At 41.2% G+C, this 16867-nt stretch overlaps 1 protein-coding gene across 1 annotated transcript in view; it reads left to right on the top strand.

The window, feature by feature from the left end:
• LOC126458618 (ATP-binding cassette sub-family C member 4-like) overlaps positions 1–16867 on the top strand; it is a 267565-nt gene that overhangs the window by 36078 nt on the left and 214620 nt on the right. The window contains exon 3 of the mRNA XM_050095784.1: positions 11576–11713. Coding sequence (XP_049951741.1) covers positions 11576–11713 — 138 coding nt within the window. The remainder of the gene's footprint in view (positions 1–11575; positions 11714–16867) is intronic.

The raw sequence follows: 16867 nt of genomic DNA, 5'->3' as shown, positions 1-16867 counted from the left end.
CTCCGAATTTTCTGTCGTTGTGTCTAGAGTGGCCCAGTTTTTTACAATTAATATCATTAGTCACGCAGTGACATACATCTGTCAAGTAAGACCGTGGTCGGATTAAGCAGAAGAAAAATGTATTTGACAACAAACTAAAACATATAGATACATCATATACGAACAAGAGAAAAATGCAGTTACCATTAATAATACGTCCAGTCACCCGCAGCGTCGATAACTGCTTCGCATCTCCGAGGCATTCTTGAAACCAGGTTTCCCGCGTACTCAAATGGAAGAAACCTTCAAATGCGTCGAATTTGCGTTGACAGAGTTTCAAAATGGAGATCTTTTTTCTTTGCAAGTTATTTTCGATGTAATATCACACATTTTCAATCGGATTTGCGTCAGGCGACTGTGAGGGCCAATCTGGCACCTACACGCGTTTCTCCTTTTTCCAGTCGCTGCAAAGCCTGCCGCGGTGCTTCGGACCATGTCCTCCTGCAGTACCCAGTCTTCATTTTTGTTGATGAACCACCGTTCGGCAGTCGTTATCGGACATCTTTGATAAACGCGATGTGTCAGCTACACTCATGTTTCTTCTTGTGTATCTCAGTCATCATCATCATCATCATCATCATCATTTAAGACTGATTATGCCTTTCAGCGTTCAGCCTGGAGCATAGCCCCCTTATAAAATTCCTCCATGATCCCCTCTTCAGTGCTAACACTGGTGCCTCTTCTGATGTTAAACCTATTACTTCAAAATCATTCTTAACCGAATCCAGGTACCTTCTCCTTGGTCTGCCCCGACTCCTCCTACCCTCTACTGCTGAACCCATGAGTCTCTTGGGTAACCTTGCTTCTCCCATGCGTGTATCATGACCCCACCATCTAAGCCTGTTCGCCCTGACTGCTACATCTATAGAGTTCATTCCCAGTTTTTCTTTGATTTCCTCATTGTGGACGCCCTCCTGCCATTGTTCCCATCTACTAGTACCTGCAATCATCCTAGCTACTTTCATATCCGTAACCTCAACCTTGTTGATAAGGTAACCTGAATCCACCCAGCTTTCGCTCCCATACAACAAAGTTGGTCGAAAGATTGAACGGTGCACAGATAACTTAGTCTTGGTACTGACTTCCTTCTTGCAGAAGAGAGTAGATCGTAGCTGAGCGCTCACTGCATTAGCTTTGCTACACCTCGCTTCCAGTTCTTTCACTATGTTGCCATCCTGTGAGAATATGCATCCTAAGTACTTGAAACCGTCCACGTGTTCTAACTTTGTTCCTCCTATTTGGCACTCAATCCGTTTATATTTCTTTCCCACTGACATCACTTTCGTTTTGGAGATGCTAATCTTCATACCATAGTCCTTACATTTCTGATCTAGCTCTGAAATATTACTCTGCAAACTTTCAATCGAATCTGCCATCACAACTAAGTCATCCGCATATGCAAGACTGCTTATTTTGTGTTCACATATCTTAATCTCACCCAGCCAGCCTATTGTTTTCAACATATGATCCATAAATAATATGAACAACAGTGGAGACAGGTTGCAGCCTTGTCTTACCCCTGAAACTACTCTGAACCACGAACTCAATTTACCGTCACCTCTAACTGCTGCCTGACTATCCATGTAAAGACCTTTAATTGCTTGCAAAAGTTTGCCTCCTATTCCATAATCTCGTAGAACAGACAATAACTTCCTCCTCGGGACCCGGTCATATGCCTTTTCTAGATCTATAAAGCATAGATACAATTCCCTGTTCCACTCATAACACTTCTCCATTATTTGCCGTAAGCTAAAGATCTGGTCCTGACAACCTCTAAGAGGCCTAAACCCACACTGATTTTCATCCAATTGGTCTTCAACTAAGACTCGCACTTTCCTTTCAACAATACCTGAGAAGATTTTACCCACAACGCTGATTAAAGAGATACCTCTGTAGTTGTTACAATCTTTTCTGTTTCCATGTTTAAGGATTGGTGTGATTACTGCTTTTGTCCAGTCTGGTGGAACCTGTCCCGACTCCCAGGCCATTTCAATTATCCTGTGTAGCCATTTAAGACCTGACATTCCACTGTATTTGATGAGTTCCGACTTAATTTCATCCACCCCAGCTGCTTTATTGCACTGCAATCTATTGACCATTTTCTCCACTTCCTCAAATGTGATCCTATTTCCATCATCATTCCTTTCCCCTTCTACCTCGAAATCTGAAACATTGCTGATCGTATTTTCACCGACATTGAGCAACTCTTCAAAATATTCCCTCCATCTGCCCAAGGCATCCACAGGATTCGCCAGCAGTTTTCCTGACCTGTCCAAAATACTAGTCATTTCCTCCTTACCTCCCTTTCGAAGACTGCTAATTACACTCCAGAATGGTTTTCCAGCAGCTTGACCCATAGTCTCCAACCTGTTTCCAAACTCTTCCCAAGATTTCTTCTTGGATGCTGCAATTATCTGTTTGGCTTTGTTTCTTTCTTCAACATAACTTTCTCTGTCTACCTGAGTTCTAGTATGTAGCCATTTTTGATACGCCTTCTTTTTCCTTTTACAGGCTGCCTTGACTGTGTCATTCCACCAAGCTGTTTGCTTCATCCTACTTTTACACACTACTGTTCCAAGACATTCTTTAGCCACTTCTAGTACTGTGTCCCTGTACCTTGTCCATTCCTTTTCCAATGACTGTAATTGACTATATTCAACTAACTGGTACCTTTCTGAGATCGCTGTTATGTACTTGTGCCTGATTTCCTTATCCTGAAGTTTCTCCACTCTTATCCTCCTACATATGGACCTGACCTCCTGCACTTTCGGCCTCGCAATCCCAATTTCACTGCAGATCAAATAATGATCAGTGTCATCAGTGTATCTCAGTCAATAATTTAAATTAAACTGATGCTTTATGGACATTGCATGAAGGACAAAGGTTCCCTGTGTTGGGCTGTAATAGAACTGAGGCGCTACATATTACAATCTGCGTGTAATGGTGACCCTCTCTCTTTCTTAACAGACTGTAATAGTTGAAGATATATTAAAGGTTCTCAATCGGCACAGAAGAGATAAATGGCACAAGACCATGGATGAACAGAATAATTTTACTCAGTTTAGTGATAAAATCCTATCTCTTATAAGGAAAAATGTAGAAATCTCTAGTAGAAAATAGCGAGAAAGAGTGAAAGAAAGTTCTGGATTATGGAGTGTAGATTTGGCTACAGTGTGCGTCATTATCCCTTCACTGTTTTGAGATTGCTGTTTGTTGTGAAACAAAGGAAGGCTGGAAAAACCGCTCTTTCGTATCATACCGACTTTCGGTATTGCATTCTTCAATATATTGTTGTCAAGTTGACTATGAGGCATAGCCTGTCTGTAAGGAATATGGTTTAGGGTCTACATCCTGCGTACGTGCTTTGTTGTGCACGTGTTATATTCCCATTCTCGGCTAGTTGATTTATGGGACTACCTGACTCGATAGAAATCAAATTACGTCGACTTGTGCTGACTGATTTGGGACAGCTGCTAAAATGAACGAGCGGATAACCTAGTTTGGCGCAGTGGGCGGCAAACCGCGGCTTGCTATCTACATCCGGCTCTTTGGCCCCTTCGAGGGTAGTTCTTCAGCAATATAGCAAGCGCGGGTGCGCATGTACTGTGATACTGAAACTTCTTTGCCCTTGCGCGGGAACCTGGAATTGTCAATTGAACAGTCAAAATGTCTTCGAATTACAGCCAATCGGCAAGCTGAAGATCTCAAATTAGTGTCGGCTTTATCAGTAGCAGTTGACGAGTCTCGCAGCACAAATCATACCGCTAAAGTTTCACTTTTTGTACGGTTTGTTTCATCTATAGTCCCTAAAGAAGAAATTTTAGGATTATTGTCTCCACGATTTGTTCTAAACGAAGACAGAGTGCGCCAATGGCCGCGGCGGACCGTAATGCAGACGACAGCTGACAATTGAATTCCGCGGTTCCACCAGCGAGGGCGCAGCCCCCAGAAAGTGTGGCCCGTCCGTCAACTTATATTTTGACGCATGTGCGGAACAATCGCAGTGTGTTATAATATGTTGCGGAACGGAGCAAACACTCTACTGTATATGCTGTACCCTCTCCCAGACGATGAGATTCCCCCCCCCCCCCAATATTTATTCCTCCTGCCAGCTTTAACTCTTTCCCACCGATCACATTCCACATCAGGGCTTCTCCCTCCTTCCCCTCTCCAGCCATCCTTATCCCTTTCCTACTGCAACCACACATACGCACTGCTGCTCACCCTCTGTCTTTCCCACTACTCACATCAACTCCTACCTCTCATCTCCACAGTTTTCCTGCCCAACAGGCCCCTGTCTTTCTACCCACTACCCTCAATCACATGGATGGAACTTACCCTTTCCTCCGGGAATATTTATCCCCTTGCGCAGGTCCTTCAGATTTTAAGTGAATGTGCAGTGCTTCAGTTTTTTTTTTTTATCAGACGAATTTTAATCTCTTGCGATGTGTTTTTAAAATGTTTATATTTTAGTTTTTTTAATGTCCGTCTTGTACATCCACTTTAAAATAGAAAACAGCCCGAAATTTTGTTTGTGTATTCTTACCGTTTTTCTTTTTCTTTTTTTAATTTGCTTGGCTGATGAGCGGAGAAATGTACCGCTGACGGCTCACCGCCGTCCATATGGAGCGAAGGGGATGAAGTAACGTTAAAGGAAAAATAAGTCTTCGTCAGGCTTCGAAAATTCACCTGAAGACGGTTCGCGGGTGCCCAGTCGAAATATCTTGGGATCAATTAAACGGCGACTGGATGCAAGCCCGAAATTTGAATATCATATTCCACTCGATAAAATCATCTTGATTTCTACAGACGGGGCGAAAAGTACGACCCGCGTAAGGAATGCGTTTGTTGCCATTTTGAAAGAAAAAAGTAATCACAATATACATACTTGCCACTGCATCATTCATCAAGAAGCACTTTATGCAGAAATATTGCCAGAGGAAATTCGCAAAGCTACAAGTTGGTGGTTCAGATTATCAACTCCTTTACAGCTAAAGATCATAATCATCGCCAATTTAAAAAAAATAGTAGTTGAAATGGAGAGTGAGTGCTTATATCTCCCGTTGCATAGCAGAGTAGGTTGGTCAATATGAAACGTTTCGCTTCTTATTAACATAAATTAAAGCATTTCTTGTCGAGAAAGGTGTTCACTATCTACAACTAACGAGTGAGCAATGCATCCAAAAATTTAGTTAATGGCAGACATTAAGTCTGTTCTACTCAGTTTAAACGTAATCTACAGAGGGAAGATAACAAGTTTTTTTGATGTTAAATGAAGTTATTTCATTCGAAATCAAATTATTGCTCACGATTTTAAAAGAGAACTGTCATTCACTTTCCAAAACTGTTGAAACATCATCCAGAAAATAACTGTGATATTGACATTTGCTATTTCAAAACAACGTTCTTAAATATGAGGAAAGCTTTTCTCAACAGGTACGGGAATTCAGAAATAGCAAGCGACGTAAGCGTTTGTAAAAAAAAAAAAAAAAAAAAAAAAGCTTAACTCTACTGTAACAGAATTTAATTTTTCTCCTTTTAATATTGACACTGACAACTTTGAAATGCAATTGTTGGATTTAAAAAACAAAAAGTTGTGGTGCTCGAAATTTGAATGTCTTTGTGCTGATATAGAAATATTGGAGACAAACAAACATTAACTGAGTTCACAACACAAGTGGTCTGCTTTGAAAGACCTGGAGAAGGAAGACGTTCTAACACCTGGAGTGGTATTCGTGACGCACATAATCAGTTGAAAAATGTGGCGCGTGCCGATGTTCCCTTATTTAGATCTACATATTCATGCGAACAATCATTTCTAAGCATGAACCTTATCAGGAATGAACTGAGAAGTCGCCATATTGATGAGAACCTGGAATTGCGCGTAAAATTAAAAACAGCAACATACAAATTTGACTTAGACGAACTTCCCGAGGAGATGAAAACACATTGCTCACATTAATGTTTGTCAGTCATTACCATGATTTAAATTACTGTAAAATTTAATTTTATCAAAAAATAAGTTAAGTATGATTTCCGGTTTTCATCAACATAACTTTACTAAGTCTTAAAACTTTAAGTAAATTTGTTACATTAATTGTAGAGGGCGTTGTGAAATAAAAGATGTAGTGTAGAATATTGAGAAAGGTAAGTTGAGATGGTTTGGACATATAGAGAGGATGAGCGAAAGAGAAATACGAAACAACTGCACAACACGAGTAGCGATAGGAAGGTATCGACCTCAGCGAGCATACCTCAATCAGATTGAGAACTTCCTTTAGCAAAGGCGACATTATGTGTACTGTAATTAAGTTAATAACAGTATATCTACTAACGTAGTTTAAGCTGAAAAAAATATAGCACTAAAAGAAATTCTTGTCGCTGTACTACTGATATTTGGCTATATTAACTAATAAGGTTAATCAAATAAAAGTATACAGTTCCGGAGACCTTTTCAGGTCTCAAATATCTTTGATGTTTATATGCAGACTGAAGCGACGAATGAAAATTTGCGCGCGATTTCGAATCCCGGCCTTTTCATTCGTCGCATCAGTCTGCGTATAGAGTGCTGAGTTTCCTGATGACCATATCAGTGCTATCTACATTTACGAGAATCAGAAGCAGTACGCTGAGTTAACGATTGCTGAAATATTATGTTTAATTGATTTTGGAGTGATCTTGCTCGTAATCACGTAGACCCGTTAAATACAATGTTGCCTCTTGTCTAAAGGTGTAGTGGTTCAGGAAGGAGTCAATACGAATAACCAGGATTCGATTTCAATCGACGCATCGTTTCCAATCAGTCACTTCGCCGACCATCATCTTACAGCGCGCAGATAATGTTATACTATTATTGTACACAAATGAGGTAAAAGGTAAAGTTTCGTCTTCTGGTCCTGGACGGACCTACCTGACCCCCACCGACCGCCGTGCCACTTGCCAAGGTCGTCACTGGATGCAGTATGGAAGGTCACGAGGTCAGCACACAGTTCTGCCGGCCACTGTCGGCTTTCTTGACTTCGTAACCGCTACTAATCGCTACAGAAGCTCCTCAGTTGGCCTCCAGAGGCTGGGTGCACCCAGAACCAGACCCCCCACGGGGAGAGATCCCTGGCAGTGCTGGGAATCGAACCCGAATCCCCCGCACGGCAGTCAGACGCGCCGACCACTCACATACGTAGGCAGACAACTCATATGACATACTGTGCGATAAAACAGAACTTCTTATGTCGAAATCATTGTTTCACGTCCACTTACAAGCCTTCAAAAGATATTAACAAAGATAATTTTTGAGTGATTTGTGTAGTCAGTCAGAGACGTATCCAGGGCCGCGTGTTTAAATGGCTACGTAAAGGCTCAATAACAACTTATAATGTTCTTGAAAAAAGCACAAAAGTCCAAAAATTGTAATAACCAATTTAAAGAAAGTTTTTTAACTACGGGTTTTTCTGAAATCCTATAGAATGTAAGGCTTTCGTACGAAATCGGCACTGACGCATACCGTTGATGACGTAATCTGAGGTGACCTGGGAGCGATACACAGCATTTGATTAGATTAGATTAGATTAGTTTACGTTCCATAGATCCGTGCTGAGGCGATCCTCGTGGACGTGGAACATGTCAATTTTTTTTTTTTAGCTGAAATAACAATACTAATAGTATGAATATATACAATACATCATTTGTTTCTATTACAAAATTCGTCAGTGGAGTAGAAGGAGTTGGCCACTAGTAAGTCTTTCAGGCTCCTTTTAAACTGATCTTTATTTGTAACTAAATTTTTTATGTTTACTGGCAAATTATTGAAGATGAGTGTTCCTGAGTAGTGGACCACTTTTTGAACTAAAGTAAGTGCTTTTAAGTCCTTGTAGATCATTTTTGTTCCTGGTATTGTATGTATGAACTGAGCTGTTTGTTGGAAAAAGAGATATATTATTTAGGACAAATTTCATTAATGAGTAAATATACAGAGAGGCAGTAGTTAGTATACCTAGTTCTTTGAAGAGGTTTCTACAGGACGTCCGTGAATTTACTCCACAAATAATACGTATTACACGCTTTTGGACTCTGAAAACTTTTGTTTGACTTGAAGAGTTACCCCAAAATATTATACCATATGACATTATGGAATGAAAGTAGGCAAAGTATGTAAGCTTTTTCATTTTTATGTCGCCTATGTCTGCTAACACTCGAATTGCAAATACAGATTTATTAAGGCGTTTCTGCAGTTCTGTCGTGTGCTCTTCCCAACTGAATTTATTATCAAGTTGTAATCCCAGGAATTTAAGACTGTCAACCTCTTCTATCTGCTCTTCCTCGTATTTTATGCATACGCTGGGTGGAAACCTATTACAGGTTCTAAATTGCATATAGTGAGTCTTTTCGAAGTTTAATGTCAGTGAGTTGGCTTTAAACCATTTATTAATATCCATGAAAATATCATTAGCAGATCTTTCTAGAACTACACTTGACATACTATTTATTGCAATACTTGTGTCATCTGCAAACAAAACGAACTCTGCTTCTGGCAGTGTAACTAATGAGAGATCATTAATGTACACAAGAAAAAGCAATGGCTCTAAGATGGATCCTTGTGGGACACCACATGTAATTTCTTCCCATTCTGATGAAGACTGATGACTTAATTCACTAGTCCCTTGCACTGACACCCTTTGTATCCTGTTAGCGAGGTATGACTTGAACCATTTTGCAGCACTGCCCGAGACACCACATAATTCTAATTTATTTAAAAGTATGTTGTGGCTCACACAATCGAATGCCTTTGACAAATCACAAAAAATACCTGCTGCTTGTAATTTGTTATTTAATGAATTAAGTACATTATCACTGTAGGTGTAAATAGAACCCTTCAGATATCCAAACTGTGTTCTTGATAGTATGTAATTTCTGGTCAGATGGTTGACAAGCTGCCTGTACATTACTTTTTCTAAAATTTTTGAGAATGCTGGCAAAAGTGAAATCGGTCTGTAGTTTGATGGTATCTCTTTATCCCCTTTCTTGAATAGAGGCTTAACATCAGCATATTTTAGCCAGTCAGGTAATTTCCCAGTTATAATTGACTGGTTACACAAGTAACTTAGAATTGTACTAAACTCACAAGAACACACCTTAATTAACTTTGTTGATGTTTCATTGTACCCACTAGAATGCTTTTTTTTTAAGATTTTATTATGGAAGTTATTTCTTTTGGTGAAGTGAGTGATATATTCATGTACTTGAAGCTATTTGTGAAGGCTAGTTTCAGATATTCAAGGGCATTATTTACTGATCCTGAAAGTCCCATTCTATCAGTAACGGATATAAAGTACTTGTTAAATAGATTTGCCACACTATGCCCATCAGTTACTAATGTGTCATCTACCCTTAGTGCTATTTGCTCCTGTTCCTTTCTGGTTCTACCAGTCTGCTCTTTCACTATATCCCACATTGTTTTTATTTTGTTCCCTGACATTGCTATCTTCTTCTCATAGTGCATTTGTTTAGAAGTCTGAATTACTTTTTTTAATGTTTTACAGTATTCCTTGTATTTAGTTAAATCATCAGCATTGGAGCTATTCTTGGTCGACACATACATTTTCCTTTTTGTCTTACAGGAAATCTTTATTCCTTGTGTAATCCATGGTTTTATTATAGACTTCTGTTTAATTTGAGTAACTTTTAGAGGAAAACAGTTTTCAAACATGGTACTGACATTGTTCATGAATGTGTTATATTTTTCATTCATGTCATGAGCACTATAAACATCTTTGCAGTTCATGTCTTTGAGCAGTATTCTAAAACACTCAATTTTTGGTTGATTGACTACTCTCTTGTACTGAGGTTTAGCAGTCTTGATAATCTGCTTAGAATTTACATCTAAAACAAGGAGCTGCATGTCATGATCTGATAGTCCATTTATAACAGGTTTTATGATATGATTTTTTTCCTTTGACTTGTCTATAAAAATGTTATCAATGGCTGTCCTTGAGGATTTAGTGATCCTAGTTGGAAAGTTTACAGTATGAGTTAGATTGAAAGACAACATTACTAACTGCAGTGAATGTTTACTGGAAGACTGCATTAAAAAATCTGTATTAAAGTCACCAGCCATCAAAATTTCTTTGTTTCTTCCTGTTAAATAACCCAAAAGAGCTTCTAGATGATCTAAGAATAGATTATAATTTCCTGCAGGTGCTCGGTAAATAGTTACTATTATATAGGATATGTTATGGAACTCTACTTCTGTTGCACATGCTTCTAGATGCTGTTCTAAACAGAATTTATTAATGTCAATGTTCTTGAATTTATGGCAGTTTTTGATAAATGTGGCAACTCTTCCTCCATCCATATCTATTCTGCAGAAGTAGGAAGCTAGCTTAAATTCTGAAATGTCTAACATATCTATATCAGTGGTCACTTGATGTTCAGAGAGGCAGATTATGTCAATTTGGTTAGATGAATTCATTTCATCGATACAAATGAGTAGTTCATCAACTTTATTTCTAAGTCCCGGAATGTTCTGGTGTAATAAAGATAACTGATACTGCATACTAATGGGATTGTAACTGCTTTGGCGAAGATGAACTGGCAGTTTCTGATTACTTTATGTTAAACACTGTTTAAATGGAGGCTGTGTGCTAAAATCTGACTCCTGTTCATCTGTTTTCTCAAACTGAGCGTGTCTGCCAATCTCCCTTAAAACTCGTTTTCTTTCCCCCTTCCCTATCCTAAAAAAGGCATCCCTCTGACACCTGTGACCACTGGTATTTTACCACTTGTGCCAGTGTCCGCCCTTAAGTTTTCTGCATTCAACCCAGACAGTTTTCCCTTCCATTTCCTATTGAGGTGAAGGCCATGCCTAGTGTAGTCCCACCTATCGATAGCATCCACAGGAATCAAACCAATATGGGCATCGCGCACACGAGGTATGAGAGGGCAGTGCATGGCGGAGCTGTCGTTTATACTCAGGTGATTCGCGTGGCAAGGTGTCAGGCACGATTATGAGCGCACGACGGGAACTAACAGACTTTGGAAGCGGAGTGGTAACTGGAGCTGGACGCATGGGACATTCCATTTCGGAAATCGTCAGGGAATTCAGTATTCCGCGATCCACAGCGTCAAGAGCGTGGCGTGAACACCAAACTTCAGACATTACCTCTAACCGTGGACAATGCAGTGCCCAACGGCTTTTGCGTAGAGGTATCAGAGCTAAGAAACGAGCGACACTGCTTGACATAACCGCGGAAATCGATGTGGGACGTACGACCAACATATCTGTTAGGACAGTGCGGCGAAATTTGGCGTTAATAGACTATGGGATCAAACGACCGACGCGATTGCCTCTGCTAACAAAAACGACATCGCCTGCAGAGCCTCTAGTGTAATTTTTAGGTGTTCTGTCACACAATTACAAATGCGCTACATGGTTCGTATTAAAGCAAATAACGTAACAGCTGCTGTGCAATTTTTTTCAGGTGGCTACGAAATGCTAGTTTTGTAACACAAAAATTAAGTAATATGTCCTCTTTCCTTGCAGGAACTGGAGAGAGGAAATTGCAAAATGCGAAGGCAAAGAAAAGAGAAGCCCAAGCCTGAGAAGGGTGATCGTCAAGACGTTCAGAAGCCAGTTCATTCTACAAGGCACCATCCAAGCAATCCAGCAGCTCGTCGTAAGGTGAGTTATACAAGTTTATTTATTAGTATTTTATACAGCTTACATTTACATCATTCTGGATGTAGCCGTGTACTGTGTAGTGAAGAAGCTGTAAATGTCCCACTACTCTGACCTCTGTTCTCTCCAGCTCCCCCGCCCCCCCTCCCCATTACGCCTTACACTCACACACATTCATTCACATGCACATGAGGAGGTACAGGCTGCAATTGCCTGGGTACAGTTCTGGTCTGGGACCACAAACTGGGGCCTGCTCAACAGTGCCAATCTTCTGATACTGTGAACTCCGAGCAGTATTCAGCGACCACTCCTGGCTATGACGGTCGGAACGTAGAGTGCCTAAGAGTGCAGTAGTCTTGCTTAATCGCCTCAGTAGCAGGGGTGGTGGAAACAAAAGTTCATTGTGAGCTGTGCGTCAATGGTATTAGTGGGTTACGACCAAACCAGTCATTAGTGGGCAACCATTGGGGGACACCTGCTGCACATCAGTTTTATTAGTCTTGTCCAGATGTCAGGGCTCTGCCTGGATCGACTGTTGTTTTATTAGCTGCTCGTAACGCCACAAATACAAACACCCCGTTACAATAAGAGGACTCGATGGTTAGCAAGCAGTATTCCCAGCCACAACTCTAAATGCGGAATCTTGTCTTCTGTGGACACGTGACATACCCTAGCCAAGTAGGAAATACGCAAGGTTTTTTCCCCATTGCCTATCTATTTATACAACTGTGTACCGTGATTTATGCCATTGTGATGCTTCTCTCCTTCTCCAACAGTCACAATGTACATCAATATTACGAGTATACTACACACTGCTGTTCAAATGTGTGTGAATTCCTAAGGGCCCAAACCGCTTAGGTCATCGATCCCTAGACTTACACACTACTTAAACTTACTTATGCTAAGAACAACACACACACCCATGCCCGAGGGAAGACTCGAACCTCCGGCGGGAGGGGCCGCGCAGTCCGTGACATGAGTCTGGTCCCTTTAACCAACCAGTCCGTGACGTGACACCTCAAACCGCGTGGCCACTCCGCGCGGACACACACTGCTGCCATGAGCCCACTGCTCGCCAGCTTTGTCACTATTCGCTCGAGCGGAACCTTAGTGCAGCGATCTAAATAATTACTTGGTCTCAAAAAATCGCATTTCAGTCTTTACTGTTGCAGTGATTAAAGGGACCACACCGTGGTTCAGGTCGAAAAAAATCGATTTTCGGGTTTCATCATATTTCGATAGATTAAGGTTTTATTTAAGTACTCTGTGAAGGATTTTTCAGAAAACAATTTTTTTCGAGCATTTAAAGAGCATTTTCCTACCACGTGTGTTTATGTGCCACGCCCACTTTTCTGTCACCCACTTTTCTGCATGTATTTTAGATCTTTACATCCCCTGCATTGCACGTTAGGGATTTTTTTTTTTTTTACTCCCGACTGTGTTGGCTATCCTTGGAATGCAACGGTCGGTATTCTTTTGTTTCTGCTATTTGTAAACAACAAGCTTTCAAACACGCGGTTAGTTTTGTTCAAGTGTGATTGCGAGTAGTTTTTAAAGAAAACTTGCAGGCATACTATGGGCAGGCAATTAGGAGGAATAAAGAAAATCTGGAGGCAATTAAGAAAGATGTTTGGGCCATATTCTTCCATAAGTCCTCTACTGATGATAAGCCATGTCATGGATTGTGTCCATCAGGAGAAAATTCGTGGTACAAATACAATAGGGCTCAGGCAACTAGAGAATCTTATTTTCCCCAGCATTCTCTTCTTGCTGCTGTTATTACAACAATTAAACCTATTTTCAGTGAATTGGCTCATCCTGTCCTTTTAAGGAAATGTCTGCGTGGACAGACACAGACCCCAAGTAAATGTTTCAACAGCGAAACTTGGAACCGCCTTCCTAAAACTGTATTTGAATGGCTTATTTCAATAGTGGTACAGGTCCATTTTTGGTCATTTTGAGATAAGAGTCCTAAAGTTAAATTAGCGCTGAAAAATCTGCAGTTGAGATACCAGAAATATTCAAGCATATGGCTTCTTGCTAGAGATGAACCTTTCTTTCTGTTTCTTTGGATCATTAATTTCAGAAGCATTATGGACAGAAAAGTGGAGGTAATGGACTTGTACCACCATTGAAGTAAGCCCTTCATTTGTAGGCATGCCTACAATGAAACTTAGAGTTCATGAAGCTGTTATTACATACAATTGTGGTAATATTGGAAAGTGTTGGGTACTGAAAAAACTGGGAATTAATCCTGGTGAAAATATTATCACTGGGATGCAACATTGTGATAAAATGAGGACAGCCGATGCAGACAGGTCTGCATCTAATATGGCCAAGAAAGCAAGACAAACATCCAGGAAGATGAAAAAGAAGCTGGAAGACCTGCTATAGGCCGAAGAAGGGCCATCATATGCAGCAGGACAGTTTTAATTAACTGTAAGTAACAAATTTCAAAAGGTTTTTCTTTGAAGTCAGTTTCCCACAAACTAAAATTTTCAGCACATATGCCCCATTATATGAGAAACTATCATACATAAATGAATGAAATTTTCAGATACTCTGCATAACATAAAAAGCCACCTCTGGTACTACATTCATTAATATTCCCCCATTAGGAAGTTCGCAAAAATATTTTCTGCAGAAAAAACTTAATATTTTTTGTTAATAAATTTAGAAAAGTATTTCTTAAAAAGTATAAAATGGATACAGTAGAGTTTAGTACAGTTGACTCTATTAGCATCGTGTAACATACAGTAAAATATCAAGGTACTGCATCAAATAGTTTTTTTCAGAAATGGGTCAAATACTTGTCTAAATTAACATGGGCTAGATAGGCAGGGTGTGGTCTCCTTAAAGTAACCGTTCGAGATGTGGTCGACTGTTAGTACGCTGAAGACTTCACTCATGTTTAAGTTCATATTTCAGCTATAAAATAATTTTTTAACGCAGCACCCGTGCTCATCCATCTTACATTCAAATCAAGCATTTTTCCCCTCCACAAGAATACACACAATCCGTATTCGCAGCTCCATTAAGTCGGCATTTGCCCAATTTCGCGACCGAACTAACTCTCCAAAGAATGGACTCTTGCTGTAGTAAAAATACTAGGAATACTAGTATAATTTATACTTAAGAACTAAAAACCGAAACTCCCAATTGTTTGGGAGAGCGTTGAGGAAACGTTAACGCCTACAAGTATTTTTAGCAGAAAAAGATGAGGAGTGACGTTTGTGTAATTGGCACCATTACGTGTTCAAAAATCGCAAGGAGCAGCAACAAATGAGGTAAAAACGTGTTAAGACATCGTAACGGCACTCACCTATTGAAACACCAACATGACAGCAAACAGGGCGCTGTTTACAAGAAACTGGTTACAGCGAGGTCATTGGTCTCATCGGATTAGAGAAGGATGGGGCAGGAAATCGGCCGTGCCCTTTCAAAGGAACCATGCCGGCATTTGCCTTAAGCGATACAGGGAAATCACGAAAAACCTAAAGGTGGATGGCCGGACGCGGGTTTGAACCGTCGTCCTACCGAATGTGATCCCAGTGTGCTAACCGCTGCACCACCTCGCTCGGCAAGGACAGTAATCAGTTGCACTAGGACATAATATGTGCATAATGAAGGGTGTCCAAATGTTAGTGATTCATTTGTCACGGTCATCGACGATCAGGTGGCGTTCTGGAGGCCTGTGTGTGCATCCTCTGTGTTGACTCCGCAGGCAGTAACTGTGCTGAGTTTAGAGGTGAACAGCGTTCGCAACAATCGTTCTATGGTACAACCGAGCCCTGCCGACAAGTATGTACTCCCGATCGGTGGTGGATCGCTGCTTTGAACAGTGGCCTGTGGAAAACTCCCACACCTGTAGACGGGGACTACGGAATCAAGTCAAGATCAACGCAATCTGCGAGCAGCGGTGGCAGACCGAACGTCATCCAGGGACGAAATCCGGGCACTAGTTGTACCTGCTGTGTCATCAGGGACCACTGGGAACCGCCTGCTTGCAGCAGGATGAAGGTCACGTGTTCCTTTGGCCAAACTACCACAGAGACCAAGACACCGCCAAGTATGGCTGCTCTGCTGTTGTGAAAAAGTTGAGAAGAGAGTGGAACGGTGCGAGTGATGAGAGTACTCTCTGTGTGTGTGTGTGTGTGAGTGATGGACGTGCACATGAATGGCGCAGATCTGGTGAACTGGCGATTCCAGTATGTATTCGCTCACGAGACACAGGTCCCACCCACGGCTTCATTGTGCGCATGTAGAGTGGGGGCATCAATTGCACAGCTCGTGGTTTCGTTTGATATTTCTGCAGCGTAAAGTAACCAGTGCCCCCTATATTACAGAGGTTGTTACCCCGTGCTAGTCTCATTTAAACGACAGGCAGATGACGTCCTTTGTGAATAGGGCAATGGATATGCACATACGGATGCTGCAGCGCGACATGCTCTTCGTGGTGTATAACTCTGCCCTGGTCAGCGATATCACCCATCGAACACGTGTGGGACATGATGAAGCGGGTGCTTCTCGTTCTCCAGGGGCTGCAAGAGCCACTGCCGAACTGCAACAAAAGGGCGCAAGGTGCTTGGGACGGCTTATCGCAGCATGCCATGCCTCACCTTTATGGTTGTTTGCATGCGAGAATACGCGCCTACATTGCCTCCAGTGGGAGGTGTAGACACACACTTTGCACTGATGCGACTCACTGTGTCGTGTGTGCTTCATGTACTCACACAATGCTGAACTACACCCCAGTCGTTTGTCAATAAAATGACCTTGTCCTTGAGGCTGCATTCGTTCCGGTAGCGTACAATGAGAATAGTGTATTGCGGGTTGGAGAAAACAACTACCTTTTGCAATAAAGTTTGAAGCAGCTGTTACTGCAGTCTTATTCTCGGTTTGCAAATTTTTGGGTTTGCAGGCGAGTTGTCACTTTCTGCTTACGCGATATTTCGGCTACTTCCCTAGCTGTCTTCGTTAGGCGCCGAGAGCAGATTTTGTAGCTCCCTGTTTGAAATTCAACCGTACAGTGTTGGCGAAACATCGTTTAAAGAGGAACTGACAACTCAGCTGTAAACTCGTAAACTTTTATTAAACTACTAATGTCTCTGGAAAAAGCCTGAAGGACCAATCTGTTACTCCTGTGGCGTCCTGTGA

This window comes from Schistocerca serialis, chromosome 2, assembly GCF_023864345.2.
Source record: "Schistocerca serialis cubense isolate TAMUIC-IGC-003099 chromosome 2, iqSchSeri2.2, whole genome shotgun sequence".
Lineage (NCBI taxonomy): Eukaryota > Metazoa > Arthropoda > Insecta > Orthoptera > Acrididae > Schistocerca > Schistocerca serialis.
The sequence above is the reverse complement of the archived record's forward strand: the minus strand, read 5'-3'. Positions and strand labels throughout refer to the sequence as shown.